We start from the raw sequence: 20,216 nt of genomic DNA, 5'->3' as shown, positions 1-20,216 counted from the left end.
CCATTCTCTTTGCTGGTTGGCTGGACTATGCGATCCATCTAGCCGATTAGCTCGGTGGTCATTACGGCTTCAAGAATACGACTTTCCTATCACTTACAAGAGTGGTCGCTGTCACACCGATGCTGACTGTTTATCTCACCTTCCATCAGCAAGCACGCGAGATACGGACGATGACTTAGATGAATACCTCCTTGCAATATCTACAGAGTTGCCTGATGCCACCGCCTTCAAGGTTGAGCAACAGCATGACCCTTCTATTCGAGCTATTCTTTACGCGGCTCGGTCGCCTGCACGCGGCTCACCTTTCATTATTTTTGAAGATTTATTGTATAAGAAGAATTATTCTGCTGAAGGTGCTCCACCTCTGCTCGTGCTTCCCCAGACGTTGAGGCCTATGATACTTCACGCCATGCACGATGACATCACGTCAGGCCACCTTGGCTTTGCTCGGACACGTCACCGACTGCGCCAGCGTTTCTATTGGCCCAAGCTCTGGAAGACATTGAAGCAGTACGTTTCCAGCTGTGCCATTTGCCAACGCCATAAGCAGTCAACGACGCCTCCTGCGGGTGCCTTGCAGCCAGTTAAATCGCCGACCGTGCAAGTTGGTGTCGACTTGCTAGGTCCCTTCCCCAAGTCTACTTCCGGTCGTCGCTGAATTATTGTGTGTGTGGACTATTTGACCTGGTACACTGAGACGGCGGCGCTCGCTTCAGCTACAGCAGCAAACGTTATATCGTTCCTGCTATACTCCGACATTCTCCACCATGGTGCTCCACGCGTTGTGATTAGTGATCGTGGATGGCAGTTTACTGCAGACGTTGTTGAAGAACTACTACGTCTTTGCGGATCTGATTATTGCATAAATGTTATCACATTGCATAAATGTTATCACAAGCGTGAGCCCAGGCCCGTTTCGCCTAAGAAACGTGAAATAGCACGCATTGTCTCTATCGTCTGCCAACTCTGTGGCCATGCGCCCAGCAAGAGGTCCTCCGACAGTGGTCCATTGTATAAATGCCTCAAGGTAGCTGCCAGTGTCAGACTTGCGCGCGCATACTCAGGGCACACCATGAGCACATGGTCTATAGTCTCTATAACACCACACACTGAACAGTCCAGGGAGTCTGTCCTTGCAAGTGAGAACGAGACAAAGCATCGGAAACAAAGAACATGTCACAGTATAAGGGTTAATCATATCAAAATAAGGACAAGTGCCTCCTCTGTCATCTATAGCAACGCCTGCAAGCAGCACAAATGCGTGGAGGTGTGTGCCCCCCCCCCTCCCCCTCAAACAACTCACGTGCACGCTGTCGGTGTCCCACAGGTGAGGCTGCTCGGTGGCCAGCAGGCAGAGGTCGTCCAGGGCCTGGGCCTTCACACCCTCCCGGGGGTCGTCCCTCAGGTACTCCACCAGCGTCCCAATCTGATCGGAAGAGAAAACAGGGACAGCAAGATTTGTTCCACACTCCTGACACCTCTTATAACAAGCTCTCATAACAAGCCGATGCCTCATACGCAGCACTGAAGGCATACTCAAGAGGAGGAAGATATATACATTGACACGTGTACTTGTTTCTTTCTCGGGTGACCACTGTTCACCGGCTAACAAATGTTAAATGTTATCGCTCACCCGACGAATAGACACATCATCACAGGGAGATACCTCCCTCGATGTGAACTTATGGTGTGGTAAGCATCCTGGACAGGACCAACGGACACCAGAATGTGTCGCACAAAGTACCCACGGAACCAAACTCAAACTGCATGGAGTGCTTCTAAATGTACTTGTTTACACCCATAAACGATGTCACGCAGTTCCAGAATTCGAAAAAAAAAAGTAATTTGATAAAAAGGTGGCTATCTGGTGGAGCCGGGCCCAAACCTGTGAGTGATTTCCTGCATTTGGGCTGTTCCAGCACTGGCGCTCGCTTTCCGAGCGGCGAACCAACCTGGGCCACAGATAACCATCGGTGTGGGTCTAAGGACTCGCCACCTACCGAGCTATTGCTGCCCCCCTGTGCTCAGCGACACAACTCTGGTGATGGCTTTAAAGTTTATGTAGGTATATATCTTCAGCGATAGCACGAGAAGAAAGGGAACCGAGAAGCCCGATTTTTATTAATCATAAGAAGCCAACAAACAATGACACCAAGGACAAAATAGGGGAAATTACTTGTGCTTACTAATTGAATTAAAGAAATGATAAATTAATAAAAACTAAAATGGATGAAAAAACAACTGGCCGCAGATAGGGAACGAACCCACGTCTTCGCGTTACGCGTGCGATGCTCTCACCACTGAGCTACCGCGGTGCCGTTTTCCCATCCACTTTCTGGGGTATTTATGTCTTACAACTAGAACTAACCCTGGGAGTGTTAGCCAGCACCTCCACTCACAAATCTACGCGGCGGATGTGGAACATCCTTTCTGCCGCAGGCGTCACAAGTACGTGATCTTTTTGGGTCAAGGCAACTGGTCAACAAACCCACATATGCTACCTGAAGGCATCAATGTTGCCGGATTCGAGCCCTCGTTATGTAATGAACGAAAAGAAAGGGAACCGAGAAGCCCGATTTTTATTAATCATAAGAAGCCAACAAACAATGACACCAAGGACAAAATAGGGGAAATTACTTGTGCTTACTAATTGAATTAAAGAAATCATAAATTAATAAAAATTAAAATGGATGAAAAAACAACTGGCCGCAGGTGGGGAACAAACCCACATCTTCGCATTACGCGTGCGGTTCTCTTTCTTCTCATTCATTACATAACGAGGGCTCGAATACGGCAACATTGATGCCTTCAGGTAACATATGTGAATTTATTGACCAGTTGCCTTCACCCAAAAAGATCACATACTCGTGACACCTATGGCAGAAAAGATGTTCCACATCCACCGCCTAGGTTTGTGATTGGCGGCGCTGGCTAACACTCCCAGGGTAAGTTCTAGTTACATAAATACCCCAGACATAAATACCCCAGAAAGTGGATGGGAAAACGGCACCGCGGTAGCTCAGCGGTGAGAGCATCGCACGCGTAATGCGAAGACGTGGGTTCATTCCCCACCTGCGAACAGTTGTTGCTTCATCCATTTTAATTTTCATTAATTTATTATTTCTTTAATTCAATTAGTAAGTATAAGTTTCCCCTATGTTGTCCTTGGTGTCATTGTTTGTTGGCTTGTTTAGCGATAGCAGTAACACATGAAATAACTCAATTGGCCTAAGTGCCACTAGGCTAGTGGAAGAAGGAACAGACATAATGCAAAAAATTGCAGCAAGAAGATCAAGCTAATATTGTTTGATCTTGGGAGGTGTTGTGGCTTGTTGAAGTCCCTGATGAAGAGCACCACTGCGAGAGGTCAGCAAGCTTGGGCAATGCAGGCACAAAGCGTTTTCTTCTCCAATTCTCTACACGGAGTGAAAGAGGTGTGACGACTACATCTTTAACAAATGAAATGGTTCAAGTAGCCGAAATGCTACGTGCTGGTGCAGAAGTTGGTAAATATGCTTCAGTGTTGCACTGAACTATGCCAACACCATTTATGAGGTATAAACCAGCGCCGCTACACAAATGCTTCCTCTACGATCTCCTCCACGCTTATTAACATCTGTTGTTTGTGGTCTCGCTTTCTATACCTCACCTGTGTGAATTAGCCCCTGCAGTGTCTACTTGGGGATACAGGAATGCCAAACCCGAATAAAGAGGCAAAGAAGCTCGGCCGACATGTTGAGGGACTATAATGCGATAGCATTTTATCAGGATCGGTGAGCGTCAAACAGAGCAAATTATAACTCTTGCAAGAACATAAATTGTGCATTGGTGTGAAAAGCAGCCCATAAAGTCACCACCTTTGATGACATAGTCTCCAGGATTCGTCCATTTTACTCGGTGAGACAGACGACGACACTCCGAACCCCGGGAAGGTAGGCAAGAAAGGCTTCACTTCAAAAAGAGATAGGCCGTACCTGGCTGGGAATGTGGGTGACGGTAGCGGCAGCCAGTCGGGTGAGCACCCGCAGTGTGGCTTGCACCAGGCTCTGGGACGGGTAGCGGGGCAGCAGCCGGTGCAGGCACTCGTCCCGCACCAGAGCAGCCGTGGGGGCGTCCTGGTGCAGGCCCTCGAGCACCCCCAGCAGGCGAAGCTTGGTGTCCACCGGTGTCGCCAGGCCCTGGACGGCATTCGAGGGGGTGCATGTGCATACATCTTTTGGCAGCACTACCAGTGCGTGCACACATAAACGTGCTGCAGCGACACAAGCGTATCTCCATCAGCCCACTTTACGTTCCCTGCAAGGCATTTTGCCCCGAGATGTTTAATTATTCCCGTCTGTATCCCTTTTCTCTGCCTTAAGTTTGCCTTTTGGAGGATTAATTTAAAAGGAAACTTCAGCTCAGGAGCTTCTCTCTAAATAATGGGAATTGAGAAATCATTTAGCTTGGCAACCACTGCCCCCATTCTTTGTGAGGATTTCTGCATTTAAAAGGAAAAGTTATAAACTAGTAAGTGTAGAAGGTATTTTTCACTTTGTATCAGATATGTATTTTAGGAAAATTGCAACAGTATATATAAAAAGGAAAAAGACGAGCACGAAATTTTAAACCCTGTAACTCAGTAATAAATAACAGGTGTGTGCGAATATCAAAATTTTCTGATAGGAATCGAATACGAATACTAAGCTTCAAATATCGGATAATGATATGCATTTATTAGCAAGTTGGGTTAATTTGTTGAGTTGGAACTCCGGTCCAAAAATTCGTACTTGTTGGATATTCCGGACTTCATAGATGTAGCGACAGGATTCCCATAGAGCTAATGCATTTTCGCGACCGATTTTTCGGACGAATCTAGGTGCCAATGTTCGATTTTCCGGACTAAATCGCTCGCTCCGAGCCACCCTACCCGATCTTGGAGGCCGCCATGTTGGATTTTCCGCTGTCTTGGCCAGGCTTGGCTTCCAGTGCCCCCCTGTATAGCCTTCAAGATTAGTAGACGCACGCTATCCTCTCGTCTCCGAGGCCATGCCCGCTCTTCCTTGGCCGACAAAATGTTCCAAAAAGCGGCACTTGCTTTTTGTTTTTTGTTCGGTCAGCTCGGCACTATGGTCATATCACATCAGCAGAATCCGGGGTTTCTTTTTTTTGTTTTTGTTTTTTAAGTTTCGGTTGCGCCGTACGCTGTGTGCGGGTGAAAGCTTGCGAGGGTCAGCCGGAGGCGCGCGCTGACTTCGTTCGTTCGCAGGGCAGGGGGAGAAGGCGGCGGAGACGGTGGGGAGTTGCATTCAGCTCTTGCGGCTGCTGCCGACGGAGCTGCCGCGCAGGCATGAAAGCGATCTGCTATGTGGCCGAAGTGTGCGCCCGCGATCTGCGATGGGTACAAAGGGCGTGCGCCGAGTGCCAGTAGCTTCGTATGCACCGTTTTTTGTTTTTTTTCGACGTTCGCGTTGAAGCAAGAGAATAGACAGCGCAAAGGTCAATTTGCCCGCGGTCATCGAGCGAGATGTGTTCATGTAACCTGTGCGCGTGTGACACCGTGCTTATTTAGTTAGTAAGCGCATATTTACAACTTTCTACGGCCGATAAAACTAACATCCTTACTTCGTATCGCTGTCTATTAATTTGCTATCGCAATCGATGCTCCGCCTTTTGGGCGAAACTGCGACATTTTTCTTAAGCCGCTCTAAGCTTCATAATGTTTTTCTCTTGGGGAGGGGGGGGGGGGGCGAGTTTTTTGGAATGTTCAGTTTTTCGGACTGCTAGATTTTTCGGACTATTTTTCAGTCCCCGCGAAGTCTGGAAAATCGGTCGGCTACTGTACATTGTCAATGTTAAAAAACTAGACTAGTAAGCCGTTCTACGATAACATTGTGTACTTGGCACATGTTAACTTGGAAAATTTAGCAATTCCTACTAGCTATCCTCACCAGTCGGTGCCTTATTATACCGCATGAAATGCGTGTAGACTTGGAGGCATTTGGCCCCTGTGCCAGACGTCACTCATTGTACTTGCTGCCAAGCAATAAGCTCAGAATTTGGGGTGGTGCTGCTAAAAAAAAAAAAGATGAAGAAAAGAAAAGTGTGCCGTCGCTTTCCACAAGTCCCTTGCTCATGAAAGCTGGCTTTCCTGCAAAGTTTAGTAGTCTAGTGGCTAAGTGTGCTTTACAGGCAAAATTTAGCTCACAGCACGAAACTTATCGCAAAATTAAGCACATCGCCCCTGTATTTTATATTAGACGGAAAAAAATGCTAAGCACCGTGTTTATTCCTGCACGGCCAGCAATATATACAACTTGATTCGCACATTTGTATCCAATCAAACATTTGAGCCCCCCCCCCCCAGTTTTGAATATCTATTTTTCGAATGGAATACGAATATTAAAATTTAATATTCTATAATATTCGAACTTTTCAAATATTCGTCCTCCCATAATAAATAATGATATCACAATTCTGGAAACTGCACCTATTAATACACCTAAAGCAGACAAAATTGATGTATTAAATACAGCTTTCAAGTATACCACTAATTTGCGATCAGGAAGTTTGCCCTGGTGAAAACTGTAACAATTTCACACAAGCTGTGAACTCATATTCGAATTTGTAGATCAATTAGTTTTAAACTTATTTTTGCCCTTTCTTGTATAAGTAGGAGGTCATAAATGAAAACTCTGCACCCAACAGTTGCTAGAATTCAACTTTCACTCTCAAGTGCAATAAAACTACAGTCAAATCAGTCTAATGGTTGTCTAATGAGGGCAATTCTACGTTTTACATGTACAGTCAAGCCAGATATAGTTGCCAACCGATAACTCGGACACCGGTAATTGAGACATGCTTGACTATTAGGACAGCTCCCTGTCACCACCACTAGCCCCATAGTTTGATTGTCTTAATTTCTTAATGTTTAAGTCTTGATTTTAGCCATCTTAATAAAGAGGGCCAAAATTTCAGACACCTTACAGCATGTTGTGCGAAATTTCAGTCTCCGACTGCACTACCGTATGCCAATTTGGCCACTGAGTCGAGCAGAAATGGCTATACAGTGTAGACCGCTTATAACGCGAGTCGCCGGAGTCGCGAATATCTGCACTATAAGCGGTACCGCTCTATAACCAAAACAACGATTTTCAAGCCCTGCACGTATGCAAAACAGGTAGACCAAGCATGAGACATGCTTTGTACTATCACGCGCACATTGCGATTACATTTTCGCCAGTGAGCTGGCAAAAACATAATTGCGATGTAGCCGGTGCTCTTTAAGTTCGACAGCTTTGCACCGAGTCAAAACTAAGCAACAGTTTGCTGCAACCCCTGCGGAAAAAACCGTGACCGCTATCGACACGATTATGAACGGCGACTTTGCAGTGCCGAAGGCACGTGCCCGACACACGCACCAAGTCTGGACGAATGAACTACTATTCGCTGCAACAACTGGCGGTCGAAATCGCAGTCACTATCTATGCGATCATCGATGGCAACTACGCAGTTCTTTTAGGCACGCGACCGACGCGCGTATCGAGTAAAAACGAAACTACTGTTAGCTGCAACCTCTGCAGAGAAAACCGCGGCCGCTATCGACGTGATCGTGGATGACGACTACGCAGTTACGAAAGCCCGTGGCCAACGCGGTGCTATGCGCAGCGGTGAACGCAAGAATACAGGCTTTAAAGACACAAATAGGCTCGAAGCATTCCGGCGTTGCTGTACTCATTCACGTACATTTTCAACTGATGGCTGTGGCGATGCGGACTCCGCCGCTTAGTTTCGGTTAGATGCTAGCGCCGTTCTTGCTCTTTTGTGTCGCACATTTGCGGCGCTCTTCGAGCTCCGAAGTAGTCCGAATTAACCAATTTGCGGCCAAATAAGTCCGAATTAACGAGAGTTTGATTGCATTGAATAATGCACACGCCGGCCGAGAGTACGCACCTTGTTGAGAAGCTGCTCGCTGCCGCCCTTGTCGGCGAGATTTTCCCGCGGAAGCCGCATTATAACCGGTATTTCGTCTCATGCGGCTGCACTGTAAGTGGTATGCGTATACACGGAGTGCTATGGAAAATTTAATGGGAGTCTGAAAAGACCGTACTATATCCGGTCATGCACTATAAATGGTTACATTATAAGTGGTCTATACTGTATTTTTGTTTTGATACATTGCAGTCCATGTCACCAGCGCATCCTCAAAACCTTAACTAGTGAAGCCCTGGCAAAGCCTAGTCAATCAAGTAGTCGTCGATGTACATTTGGTGCACGCATTGATTGTACTTTAGTCTATCTGTAGCATCAGCATGGCAACGGTCAAGATATGGGCTGCAATTTTGTAGCCATGCCTTCTGTTCAATTCTATCATCCACTGTTCAAGGCTGGGTGATCTCGTCGATAAGGTCTGCGGAGCATCACTCTGACCACTGACAAAGCGTAAAAAGTGTGAAAGGGAATAGCATAAAAGACACTGCTAGAAAATCACGGCCACAGACTGCATTGGCAGTTATTTTTGTGCTTCTATATATAAAACAATGTTTTGTTAAGCTCGCCGTGGTTCCTCATTGGCTATGGTGTTGGGCTGCTGAGCACGAGGTGGCGGGATTGAATCCCGCCAACGGCGGCCGCATTTCGATGAGGGCGAAATTTATCCGGAATTTTCGGGAATTAATATCTCGAAACTGGTGTCATCCTGAGAATCCCTTCCAAGTGGATCCGGATCGCCTTGCAAACTGCACAGTTAGAATTTGTAAATTGAAAAATGGGCCATAAGGTAATTAGTTAAAACCATAATAAGTGAATTTTTTTATTAGTCATTATGAATTTCAATTCTTTGTGCAAGTAACGTCTGCCTCTTCAAGTAGACCAGCTCATGAACTAGAATTGTGCTATCCGCCACAGGCAACCTTTAAAAATTTTTGAAAGTGTTCACTAAAACAACGGTATACGAAAATTTTCACTCACGGAAACTCCACCGACACCGGATTTTCTGCGGTACGGGGCCCTTAACGCTATCATGTTAATAAAGTCCCTTATGTTAAGGAAAATCTGGTACTTAGGACTTACGATTACTCGGAGATTTTGGCTGTCCCCGTTGACTCCGAATTACTGATTGGCAACTATACAACGAACGCCTTCATAGCTCAATGTGTGTTCGCTAGATCAACAGTTCATTGTAATTGCCCATAAGATGTAACTAAGACGGCAGCACATCCCCAAGCCAAAAAAAAAAGCTCAACATAAAGAAAGCCAGCAGATCCAACGCCCTGTGGGAATCAATGCAAAGCAGTGTGCAGGGAGCCTACCAAGCTAACGAAACGATCATGAGAGCACCAAGACGTAGGAGGCTCTTTCATGACCTACATGACACGCATGTCGTGACCTTCATGTCATGAGTCCTCAGAAGTCCCTTTAGCTACATCTAAGAGACCTTAGGGTGAAAGCCTTAGTCGTACTTGTGACTATGACTTCTAACACCATCCTTTAGTTTTTCCTTCACTTCGTACCCACGTCCGAACCCATTTCAGTGTTCTTGAGTGTTAATGTTTCTTTGCTGAGTCATTGTCATTTTTGCTCAGTCATGCTCATGATTATGACTTCTAGCACCATCCTTTAGTGTTTCCTTTACTTAGTACCGACGTCCAAACCCATTTCAGTGGTTTTTGAGTGTAAATTTTTTTTCGCTGAGTCATTGTCATTTTTGCTCAGTCATGGTCATGACTATGATCTCTATCATCGAGTGTTTCCTTCACCTAGTACCCTATCCGAACACATTCCAGTAGTTTTTTTAAGTGTTAATATTTTTTTGCTGAGTCATTGTCATTTTTGCTGAGTCATGCTCATGACTATGAGTTCTACCATCATCCTTTAGTGTTTCCGTCACTTGGTGCCCATGTCCAAACCAATTCCAGTGGTTATTGAGTGTTAATATTTTTACGCTGCGTCATTGTCATTTTACTGAGTCATGCTCATGATTATGACTTCTACCAGCATCCTTTAGTGTTTCCTTCCCTTAGTACCCACGTCCAAACCCCTTTCAGTGGTTTCTGAGTGCTATACTTTTTTCGCTGAGTCATTGTCATTTTTGCTCAGTCATGGTCATGACTATGATCTCTATCATCGAGTGTTTCCTTCACCTAGTACCCCATCCGAACACATTCCAGTGGTTTTTTTAAGTGTTAATATTTTTTTGCTGAGTCATTGTCATTTTTGCTGAGTCATGCTCATGACTATGAGTTCTACCATCATCCTTTAGTGTTTCCGTCACTTGGTGCCCATGTCCAAACCAATTCCAGTGGTTATTGAGTGTTAATATTTTTACGCTGCGTCATTGTCATTTTACTGAGTCATGCTCATGATTATGACTTCTACCAGCATCCTTTAGTGTTTCCTTCCCTTAGTACCCACGTCCAAACCCCTTTCAGTGGTTTCTGAGTGCTATACTTTTTTCGCTGAGTCATTGTCATTTTTGCTGAGTCATGCTCATGGCCATGACTTCTACCAGCAGATTTAGTGTTCCCTTCAATTAGTACCAACGTCCGAACCCATTTCAGTGGTTTTTGAGTGTTAATTTGTTTCCGCTGAGTCATTGTCATTTTTGCTGAGTTCAAAATGCTGTCGGGCAACTTTCTTGTCTTCAGTTAATGATCGCATGTAAATGCCCACATGGCACCACATTACCAAACCTTTCTTGAGAGTTAAAAACAATTTTTTTATATGCTGTTCTCCTGCTGATCTTGTGTTTTTGGACTTGCAAATTTTCGGTTTTCCGGCCAATCCCCACAGAGTCTAAATAATTCTTCAGCTACTGTGCATCGCCTTGGGCTGGTGTGCTTACAGTACTCTTCCTTTTCTTGTGTCCCTCAGCCGCATCCTTGCCTTATTATCATGACCGTCTTCTAGAAAAAATATGGCGATTGCATGACAAGACAAGGTGGTAATGTTTTCCTTAAATACAAACAGTGAGCTATATATGAGCAGCACATAAATGCCAAAAGCATCTTTTATCTTAGTTGGTCATGTGTTGTGCAATAAACATGCTGTTCTCTGCCATATCTGCAGCTTTTGTATTGAACAGCTTGCTTGTAAAGCAAGCCATCTTGAAAGGGATTCACCCTGCAGTACCAGAAAGCAAAATAGCAATGCAAGCACCAGATGCCACATTCGCATGAAAGAAATGCCCCAAACACGTGCAGTTGGGCAAGTTCAATTGCACACCCTTTGGAGAAGAAAATGCGGCAGCACTGTGCTTTACACAGTGCTCAAGGAGGAGCAAGGGCCAAGGACAATAAGAGCCACAGTGTACCTGTTATGTGGAATTATGATTTTCCCCCTGGCACTATTCACTACCATAACGGCAATAGCAGTAATGTATATTAGAACAGGCTACCAAATGTCCCTGCACAGTGCAAGATGGCACCACTCCATGTCCACATTACAAGCCAGGAGAAAAGACTTCCAGTGAGACTCAACAATCCTCCTTGAGACACAAACGTAATGTCTGCTTGCGTGACTATCACATGTCCACGCACAAACAATTTCACAGGCATGTGTGAATCTTCATCTGCCTGTGAAGTTGGAGTCGTGGCCTGGACAGCTCCGCATGCATGCAGCTGACGCCAGCGCACCGAGAAGCGTGCTCCAGTTACCTGGATCATCTGTCCGATGCGGGTGCACATGTTGGCCGCAAATGCCTTGGACTGGGCGGCAAAGCGTGCCGCCGCAAAGATGGCCGCCTCCTGCTCCACGGCGTCGTGAGACTCGAGGCTGCTGCGAATGCTGTGGTGCAGGTCCTTGCGCTCGGCCACTATGGCCGCTATACTGCCCAGTGTCCTGCAAAGTTTAGAAGCAAGCTGTTGATCCTTCTGCCAGTGAGTATCAACCCCATTAAGCCACCTTCTCAAGAACAGCTTCTTCTCTGCAATGCACACATCCTCATTGTTGCCTGGTAGCACTGCTTATCCTGGCCTCCAAAACACATGCACTAGTGCAACAACTCTCAGGGTCTGTGTGGGGTGTAATAAAACAGCATACAAATTACTGCTAAGCACCAAAGCTGCCCAATAGCGCAGTGGTTAGTGCATCCAGCTCTCCACTGCACACTGCTGAAGAGTCATTAGTTCAAGTCTCGGTGGTGATGCTGTGGATGAGAAGATGGCCTGACAATAGCAACATACAGTTACGATGACAAGTTGACATGGACAAGTCGTCGTCGCTGTAACGAAAAGGATGGTTAAACGGGCAGACAGCAGCAAAACCTGTTTTGAGCTTCTAACTGTTGTCGCAGTAAAAGGAGTGCAGTTGCCCTTTTCAGACAACTGTTCACTGCATCACCGCACTGTTCACTGCCACTTCAAGTTGGGCCAAAAGGGCCTTAACGCTTAGTCAGTGTTTTGTGGATGACCAATAAATTTCGTTGACTATTGCTCGGGTCATTTATGTTCTCAGCAGGGTGCGCTTGAGGGCTCATGCGACATAGTGCCCTTACCCTCCATAATCTGAGCTAGGCAGAGCTAGGTAGCATCCAAACAGCCAAGCAACAAAACTTAAGCTGTACAAAGACAGGATGGCAAGCAGGACAACTTAAGTTATAGGATATAATGTACAGCAACTGCACAGTGCGTTACAAGGGACACCATAGTGGAAAGCTTTGGATTAATTTTACCATAAGGGGTTCTTTAATGGCACTGCTATCAAATTAAATTTTTATGACACTTGCATTATTATGGGGTTTGTCTTTAAGTTGAATAGCATCACTCTTCTTTCTTCATGCTGTACTGGCCAGACCACCAGTCTGCCGACAGATGCCACTGAACGTAACTGCTTATGAGTATTTTTTTTGTAATGATTATTTTCATTTTCAACTAATTTTGCACTTCCTCCTTGGCTCACACAAAACCATGCCCCTGCTACCACTGGGATTCGCCACTCAGTCGGACAGATGATAAAAAATGAATACGGTGAGAAGGTACACACCATCCTTTGAAAAATATTCTGGGGTTTTAAGTGTCAAAACCACAATGAAACCTTTCGAAATACACTCCCGGAACTTGTAAACATCCATTTGTGCTGATGAAAGACATACCATACAAACATGAAGCTAAACATTTCAACAGCTTTGAAAAATCTTTTTTTCTTTACTTCTTTTCCTATTTCTTGTACACAGAGATGTGTGATGAAATTCTTAAAAGATGGGCGACATGCTCATGCTCATAATGTAGTGACATTACAACTACAGCTTCAGTAGATGAGGCAGCAAAGTTCAGCTCATTGCTAGTTTAGCATGAAACTCATGCATTTCACACCTGCTGAAATCGTGAATAGAGCCTTTTTTTCTTCCTGTTTTTTTATTAAATGAGGATAAACGAGATGGTAAGCTTCAGTAGCTTAGGACCTACTTTCCAAATTACGACACAAATGTAGGGTATATGGCAATTACCATATTGAATCACTCATCGTTGATAGGGTGCACTCAATCTCAACAAAGTAATGCCATACAAGAGTAACATACATAGTGTGATGGATGCAAGTAATGCTAACGACAATCACATTCAGTGTCTACTTGTGTTCCCTGCGTCAAGCTCTTGAGTTCAGCACACTGCTGCAATACGGGGATTGAGATGGTGTCTACTGTTTCGCATTTAGCACGTCTGCATTAAAATATTGTTTGAGCTGCTGTAATCATGAAAGTTCCCATCGCTTTGCCTTTTGACAGAATAAAACTACACTTTACTCTTTCGTTACTGCTACAAATGTGCTAATTTTCGGTGCTTTTTATGTTTTGACGCTTTATTTCAAGACATAGTAGTTGCAACATATACCGCGATACATAAAATTATAGCCTATCACTGGTGCTTTGAATGCATTTAAAGCAGTGATAATTACACAGAGAGCTCTCTAGAAATATTTTTTGAATCTCCAAAGAAGCACCTCAAGGAACACAAATGGAAATAATAATTTTGTTTTTAGGTATAATTATTAAGAGTAATACAAAATCTGAAATATACAAAATATGTACCTGGCTCCTAGTTCCCAACTTTTTTAAGTCAGATCACGCAAAAAAAATTATTATGAAGATTTCTTGGTGTCCATACTAGCCATAGTGATGCCCATGCTGTGTGGGAAAGCAGCAGCTTTGCAAATCTGAGAACGGATAAGTTCCTATTCTACTGGGAGTATTTGTGTTTACTCATTGCTGCAGGCACCTGGTTCGTTCTTTACGGTATTCTTTAGGCTCACGAAACAATGGTTGCCAGGTCAGGGAAGCACCTCCTCATACTTGATTATTGCATTCGAACAGCTTTTCTGTGCAAGCAAGGTGGTCTAGTGTGTGTTCAGTTCTTGTGCAGTGCTGTATAGTAATGTGAAGTGTTGCACAATGTTGTACAGGAATAAATAAGGGCGGTGTTCTAAATGTAAGATACTGGACAGCTAGTCAAGCTTCCACTGCAAGTTGGTCTGAAATCGACTGCACACTCTTGCATTAGTGACAACCTCACAGGTTGGGAAGGAGTGCGCATAATAATATGCACATATGCTGCAAAAACACTGATGGATAAATGTAACCTACGGTGGAAAAAAAATAAAGTTGTGCTTGATAAATGCACTTATCAATATAACACGCATTTAGGAGCATCTACCATTGTTTGAGACATCATTAAAATAGCATAGACATCGTATTGGGAAATTAGACAACCCGAGAGAAGCTTCTGTGTCTCCACTGACGGTGTCATTTAAATGTTATGTTGCTGAGCCAACCCAAGCACCAATATTGCGTCGTTCTATCGAGGACGTGCTGGGCGCACTGGAGGCTCACTTCGGCGATACTTCCAGTCAAAGTTTTACTTTCACCGACTCTAAATCTGCCAAAAATTGTCAAATCTGAGAAGTCGTTAAAGTTCAGTCTTCATTTCAGACAGTGCATGACGTTGTTAGTAGAATAATTCAAACCGGAATATTTAACAGTGCATAGAAAAACTGTCAAACAAGTTGATCGATTTCTGCAGGCGCAGTAACGAAAGAGTTAAACTGCTTGCATAAGGCTATGCTGGCCACAACACTTGATCCTGGCTGCGTTGACACATGAATGTCCGACAACCAGTTCAGTGTATTCACGATGTGTGCACACGTCGGTTTCTACATGCAAGAAGTCAAACTCGAATTTCACGGGAGCAAGGAGGGGATTTCTTCAAGAGCGCGTTATGACAGAAAGTTTAGGCTCTGTAAGCAACGAATTTAGATGGCGCAAAAACAACAACTCTTGGGGGTCAAACCAGGTGAAACGAACGTGCCTCGTTTGCCGACGGCTACAGCCAGGCGGCGCACCCTACCTGAGCGTGAGCGCGCGGGCGACGGGGTCGTTGCTGTACATGACGGAGAAGATGCGCCGCACAAACTCGTCGATGTTGAGCACCTTGTCGAGGTGCCGCTCGCTCTGCTGCACCACCTTGAGCACCAGCATGCGGAGGAAGTTGCTGCCGACCCGGAACACTTCAGCCAGCTTCAAGCAGGCCGAGTTGATGAGGATCGGGAACGGGTACTTCTCGAAGAGTCGCGGGAACCGCACGATCGTCTCGCATTGCTCGCCCAACCGGCCCGAACGAAGGCCTGCACGGCAAGACGTCACACCAATTTAAATACATCTGCACCTAGGAGAAATCGAAAAGCGTAGGATGACGGGAATTTATTGAACTAAAGCACTCTCTCTTCACACGTATTACACGCGCTACAGGCCCCCCCGAGATACCAGCGTCTGTGCGAGCTAAACGGCATCAACAGCATTAACGCGCGTTGTTGCGCACGGAATAAGTATTGTGTAGTGGATATATGCAAACCTTTGTCGAGCTCAGTCAACGCTGAATTAGCGTCCTGGTCTGTTTCGGAGAACGTAGCGTCCCCGAAACCAAGCAATCGCTGACCGGCGGACGCCATGACGCCGCTACGCAATCAGTGTCGCCAACACATTACGCTCTCGCCACTAAGGACAGGCCAAACAGGAAAGTACGAAATAGTGTCCTTCGAGATTTGCTCCGGAAGTTCTGATTTCGAAGTGTTGTTAAGGTTGCGCATAGACCTGCGTTTCCGTCTTAAAATAATAAAATATGAAATACCCCTTCCGGCTGGCCTGTTATTATTCAAATTTCACAACAAGCTCGCGACTGCGGACCATATGGCGCTTGGCATATGTATTTTTGTTAAAACCTCTTTGATTCCACGACCGCTGCTAGTGCCCAGCTTGCAAATGGTCTTCAGAAGTAAAAATTCTCGCAGATGAATGCAACGATGCGGAAAACCGGCGGCGTCGAAACAATCTTTTTTTTTCTTTTTTGTATTTCGGATTCACTTAATTAATAAAACTTGGGCGCAGTCTGAGGCACATGCAACTTCCTTCGTGTCGCAATAGCGCAATATTTCTATCGCTTCTTCTGACATATTTAACGTGTACATCGGTTGAGCTACAAAGAATCGTCCTATCATTGTTAATTTCGCGAAGTTTAGGGATGAAATCGCCACCCTTTCTGGTGCGGGGAAATTGAGAGGCACGGGTTTTTCTGATCGGGAGGATTACTCCGCGCGAGGGCGCGTTGCTCGGCAAAAACTTTTTACCAATGCCCAGCATATCAAATCGCAATTTAAAATTAGTTCCGACAAGCTCATAAGTGGCAGCAAGCAGTTCGTTTACAACGCTGACACAGCAGCTGAAACGTCGCAATAGCTAGAAACACGCGCTCCCAAACCTTCACCCCCTTTGTCAACGTCAGATTAATACCAATACTCTGCACAATCTATATCCGTCATGCTAACAAACGCCCGCAGTTACATGCCCCCCAAAAAATGAGCACTAAGGAAGCTTGCCATTATTACTGATAATATACTGACATCGCCATAATTACGCATGGTCATGCTGCGTCACAATATATAGTTACAAAAGCACATTTTTACCAGATTAATAAAGGGGGAGGACTTTCGCTTGTTTTCAAGATGAATTAGGAACAATACCTGTTGGGAGAGAACGCTGAAAAATTATAGCGATACTGAGGAGCCCATGGGAATAATGTATGAACACGCATTGGGAATTACGTCAGGGATCCCACATTTCTTAGATGTGCCTTCATTGAACAACATTTCTTAAATTTGCAGACGTACCTATATGTATAATGTTATTAAGGCATGCAACGTATATTAAAAACAAAAATAAAGGAAAAAATTATATGGTAGTGTTTTCAATTTATTTAACCATTTATTTAACTTGGCATTAACTTGGTTCCTTAAAACTGTACACACACATTCTATACATGATACGATGTCATACCGATCGTCGACGGCCTGCCTTACCGGCCTGGTCTCCCGTGGTGAAGTGGCGCCGTGGGCTGTTGTGTCTTTGCTCACCCAAAATGACTCGAAACCCCTTCCTTAGATGTGTTTCTACAGCAATCAAGGGGCCCGCGGACCCGTGGGAGATGCAAGCCTCTGCACCAATCGCCTATTCAAGCCAATCAGGCAAGCCGTCGTGCTCCAATAGGGGCCAGAGTTTTGGGGACCACGCAGACATGGTCGCGACAATAGACCGTGAACAACAAATTTGGCCATGCCTAATGAACCCCCCCCCCCCCCCCCGACACAGCCGCGCATGGAGCGAAGATGGATGGATGGATGGATGGATGGATGGATGGATGGATGTAAAACTTTAATGAACGTCCTGAGGTACGCGACTCAGCGCGCAGCGGGCCGCTCCCACGTTGGGACAGTCAGGCCATGCCCGACCGCCGCATCGTGGGCCCTCTGGACAGCCCATAGTTGCGCCCCGGCATCGGGGCTCTTGATAGCGGAGAGCCACTTGTCCTCATTTATTTGTTCTGTGCCTCGTAACGAGAGGCAACGCCAGAGCATATGGTCTAAGCTAGCGAAGTCATTGCAGTGCCTGCAAGAACTACTGGCATAAGTGTCGGGATATAGCTTGTGTAATAAAGCCGGGCTGGGATACGAGCCTGTTTGCAATAATCTGAGGGTCAATGCCTGCGCTCTATTTAACTTCTTGTGAGGAAGGGGAAAGTCTCTCCTGCCGAGATAAAAGTGCGGCACAATTTCATTGTATGTTGTCGGTTGATCTCTGTTCTCCACCACTCCTGGCCGGCCGGGGAGTTCTCCATGGTCGGGGAAAGCGAGACCTCGCGCCTTGGAGTGGGCCAGCTCGTTGAGGTTTGTGGGGCCTCCCATGATGGATCCCATGTGAGCGGGGAACCACGTGAGAGTGTGGGTGGCGATACTTTTGCCGTCGAGGATGCGACAGGCTTCCTTACGCACGGCTCCAACGCTGAAGGCGCGGATGGCTGCCCTGGAGTCGCTGAAGATGTTGGCATGTTTCTCGTCCAGGAGGGCCAAGGCTATGGCCACTTGCTCGGCCGCACATGACGACGTGCTTCGTACCGAAGCTGCGTTAACGGTCGAACCCTTGTGGTTGATGGAAACTACTGCGAAATTTTTGCTGTTGCCATATTGGGCCGCGTCAACGAAGCAGCTGCCGCCAGGGAGTTCTGTCGCCCGGCGTAGGAGCGCCACGGCCCTGGCCTTCCTTCTTTCCACGTTGCGCTGGGGATGCATATTGCGTGGGGCGGGGGATATGATGATGTGGTCTTTCTGCTCTTTCGGAAGGCCCTGGTAGGAGTCTTTGACTTTAGCCGGGGGGACGCCCATCTCTGTTAGGAGTCGTCTGCCCGCCGTGGTGCCGGAGAGTCTGAGAATCTGTGCCCTTTCTTGTGCTTCTGCAATTTCTTCCAGTGTGTTATGAATGCCCAACTGCAGAAGTCGGTCGGTGCGTGTGTAGTTTGGTATAGTCCGAGCGCGCTCTTGATCCCCCTCCTTATCATGGCATTTAGTTTGTCTCGCTCTGCCCTCTTCCAGACGTGCATGGCCGCTACGTACGTGAAATGGCATAACAAGAAAGCGTGGACTAGCCTTATCAGATTCTCTTCACTCAGACCTCTCCTTCTGTTAGCTACCCGCTTGATTAGACCGATGACGCTATCCGTCTTCTTTGCTAGTTTGTGAATGGTGATGCTATTTGTGCCCGCCCCTTCGAGTGTCATTCCCAAGATTCTAGTGGACGCGACTTTGGGAATCGGATCTCCGCACTTGATGTAGAGATTAATGTCGATTTCGGTGGGGGGTTTCCAGTTCTGTGGCTTGCGGCCCTTTCTAGTGGGGCTGTAGAGAAGGAGTTCCGATTTCTTTGGGGAGCACCGGAGTCCCGTGTCCGTTAGAAAGCGCTCTGTAGTGTCGACGCTTCCTGGAGAGTGGCTTCGACTTGTCCGTCACTGCCTCCCGTGCACCAGACAGTGATGTCGTCCGCGTAGATCGTGTGACCGATGCCTGGATCTTGCCTAGATATCTCGAGAGGTCGACCATTGCGATGTTGAAGAGGAGTGGTGAGATGACTGACCCCTGGGGGGTGCCTCTTCCACTCAGCGAAGATCACAAATTTTCTTTTTCTTACGACGTTCGTCAACTGACTCGTCGTCTGCGTCGACATCATCGGAGCATTTTCGGACGTGGGGAGTTTTTAACCGCGCGAAATTCACAACGCGACGTTCTTTCCTGGTTTAATTGGTCCACTAGTTTTTGATGAGGCTGGAGTCGGTGGGATCCTTTTGTGGCGTCTTCGATTCGGCGTAGCCCGCTTTGTCCGTTATCGACCTCGAGTACCGTTTCATTCTTGGGGGCCACAAAGGGGCCGACACTGGGCGGCTTTCTGGGTGCGAGCTTTTGGTTCTGGCAGTCAGAGCAGGATTGAACATACTGGCTGACATGCGAGAACATCTTTGGCCAGAAATAGCGGCAGCGAACTTTTCCCCATGTGCGCCCGAAGTCGAGGTGGCCCGCCGTAGTGTCGACATGACAGTGCCGTAAAACCTCCGGCCTCAAAACACCATGGGACAACGAGTGCCGTGCGGCTTTCATGAAAGCCGTTCGCCCTTCTGTGCAAAACAGCATCGACTAACCGAAAGCTTTTCGTTTTCCTGACAACGGGTGCACTCGGCTGCTCTAGGTGCTGTATCACTCCCCTCATCCATGAATCTTCCCTCTGCTTTTTTCCAACCTCCACATGATCCAGCACGAGCAACGGTAACGGGTTTTCTTCGCTTACTGGTGCGGAATCATGCGGAAGGTGGACAAGCGTGGCGGGATTTTCATGCTCGTAGCTAGAGCGCTGCCGTAACTTTGGGTCGGTCCCC

At 46.4% G+C, this 20,216-nt stretch overlaps 1 protein-coding gene across 1 annotated transcript in view; it reads right to left on the bottom strand.

Moving 5' to 3' along the window:
* Positions 1-15,961, bottom strand: part of LOC119453820 (integrator complex subunit 7-like) — an 84,876-nt gene extending 68,915 nt beyond the window's left edge. The window contains exons 1-5 of the mRNA XM_037715861.2: positions 15,819-15,961; positions 15,315-15,591; positions 11,634-11,817; positions 3,975-4,178; positions 1,304-1,426 (exon numbers count right to left, since the gene is read on the bottom strand). Of these exons, the coding sequence (XP_037571789.1) occupies positions 1,304-1,426; positions 3,975-4,178; positions 11,634-11,817; positions 15,315-15,591; positions 15,819-15,915 (885 nt within the window). The 5' untranslated portion in view covers positions 15,916-15,961. The remainder of the gene's footprint in view (positions 1-1,303; positions 1,427-3,974; positions 4,179-11,633; positions 11,818-15,314; positions 15,592-15,818) is intronic.
* Between the last annotated feature and the right edge of the window lie 4,255 nt (positions 15,962-20,216).

Source organism: Dermacentor silvarum, chromosome 5 (assembly GCF_013339745.2).
Source record: "Dermacentor silvarum isolate Dsil-2018 chromosome 5, BIME_Dsil_1.4, whole genome shotgun sequence".
NCBI classification, from domain to species: Eukaryota; Metazoa; Arthropoda; class Arachnida; order Ixodida; family Ixodidae; genus Dermacentor; species Dermacentor silvarum.
The sequence above is the reverse complement of the archived record's forward strand: the minus strand, read 5'-3'. Positions and strand labels throughout refer to the sequence as shown.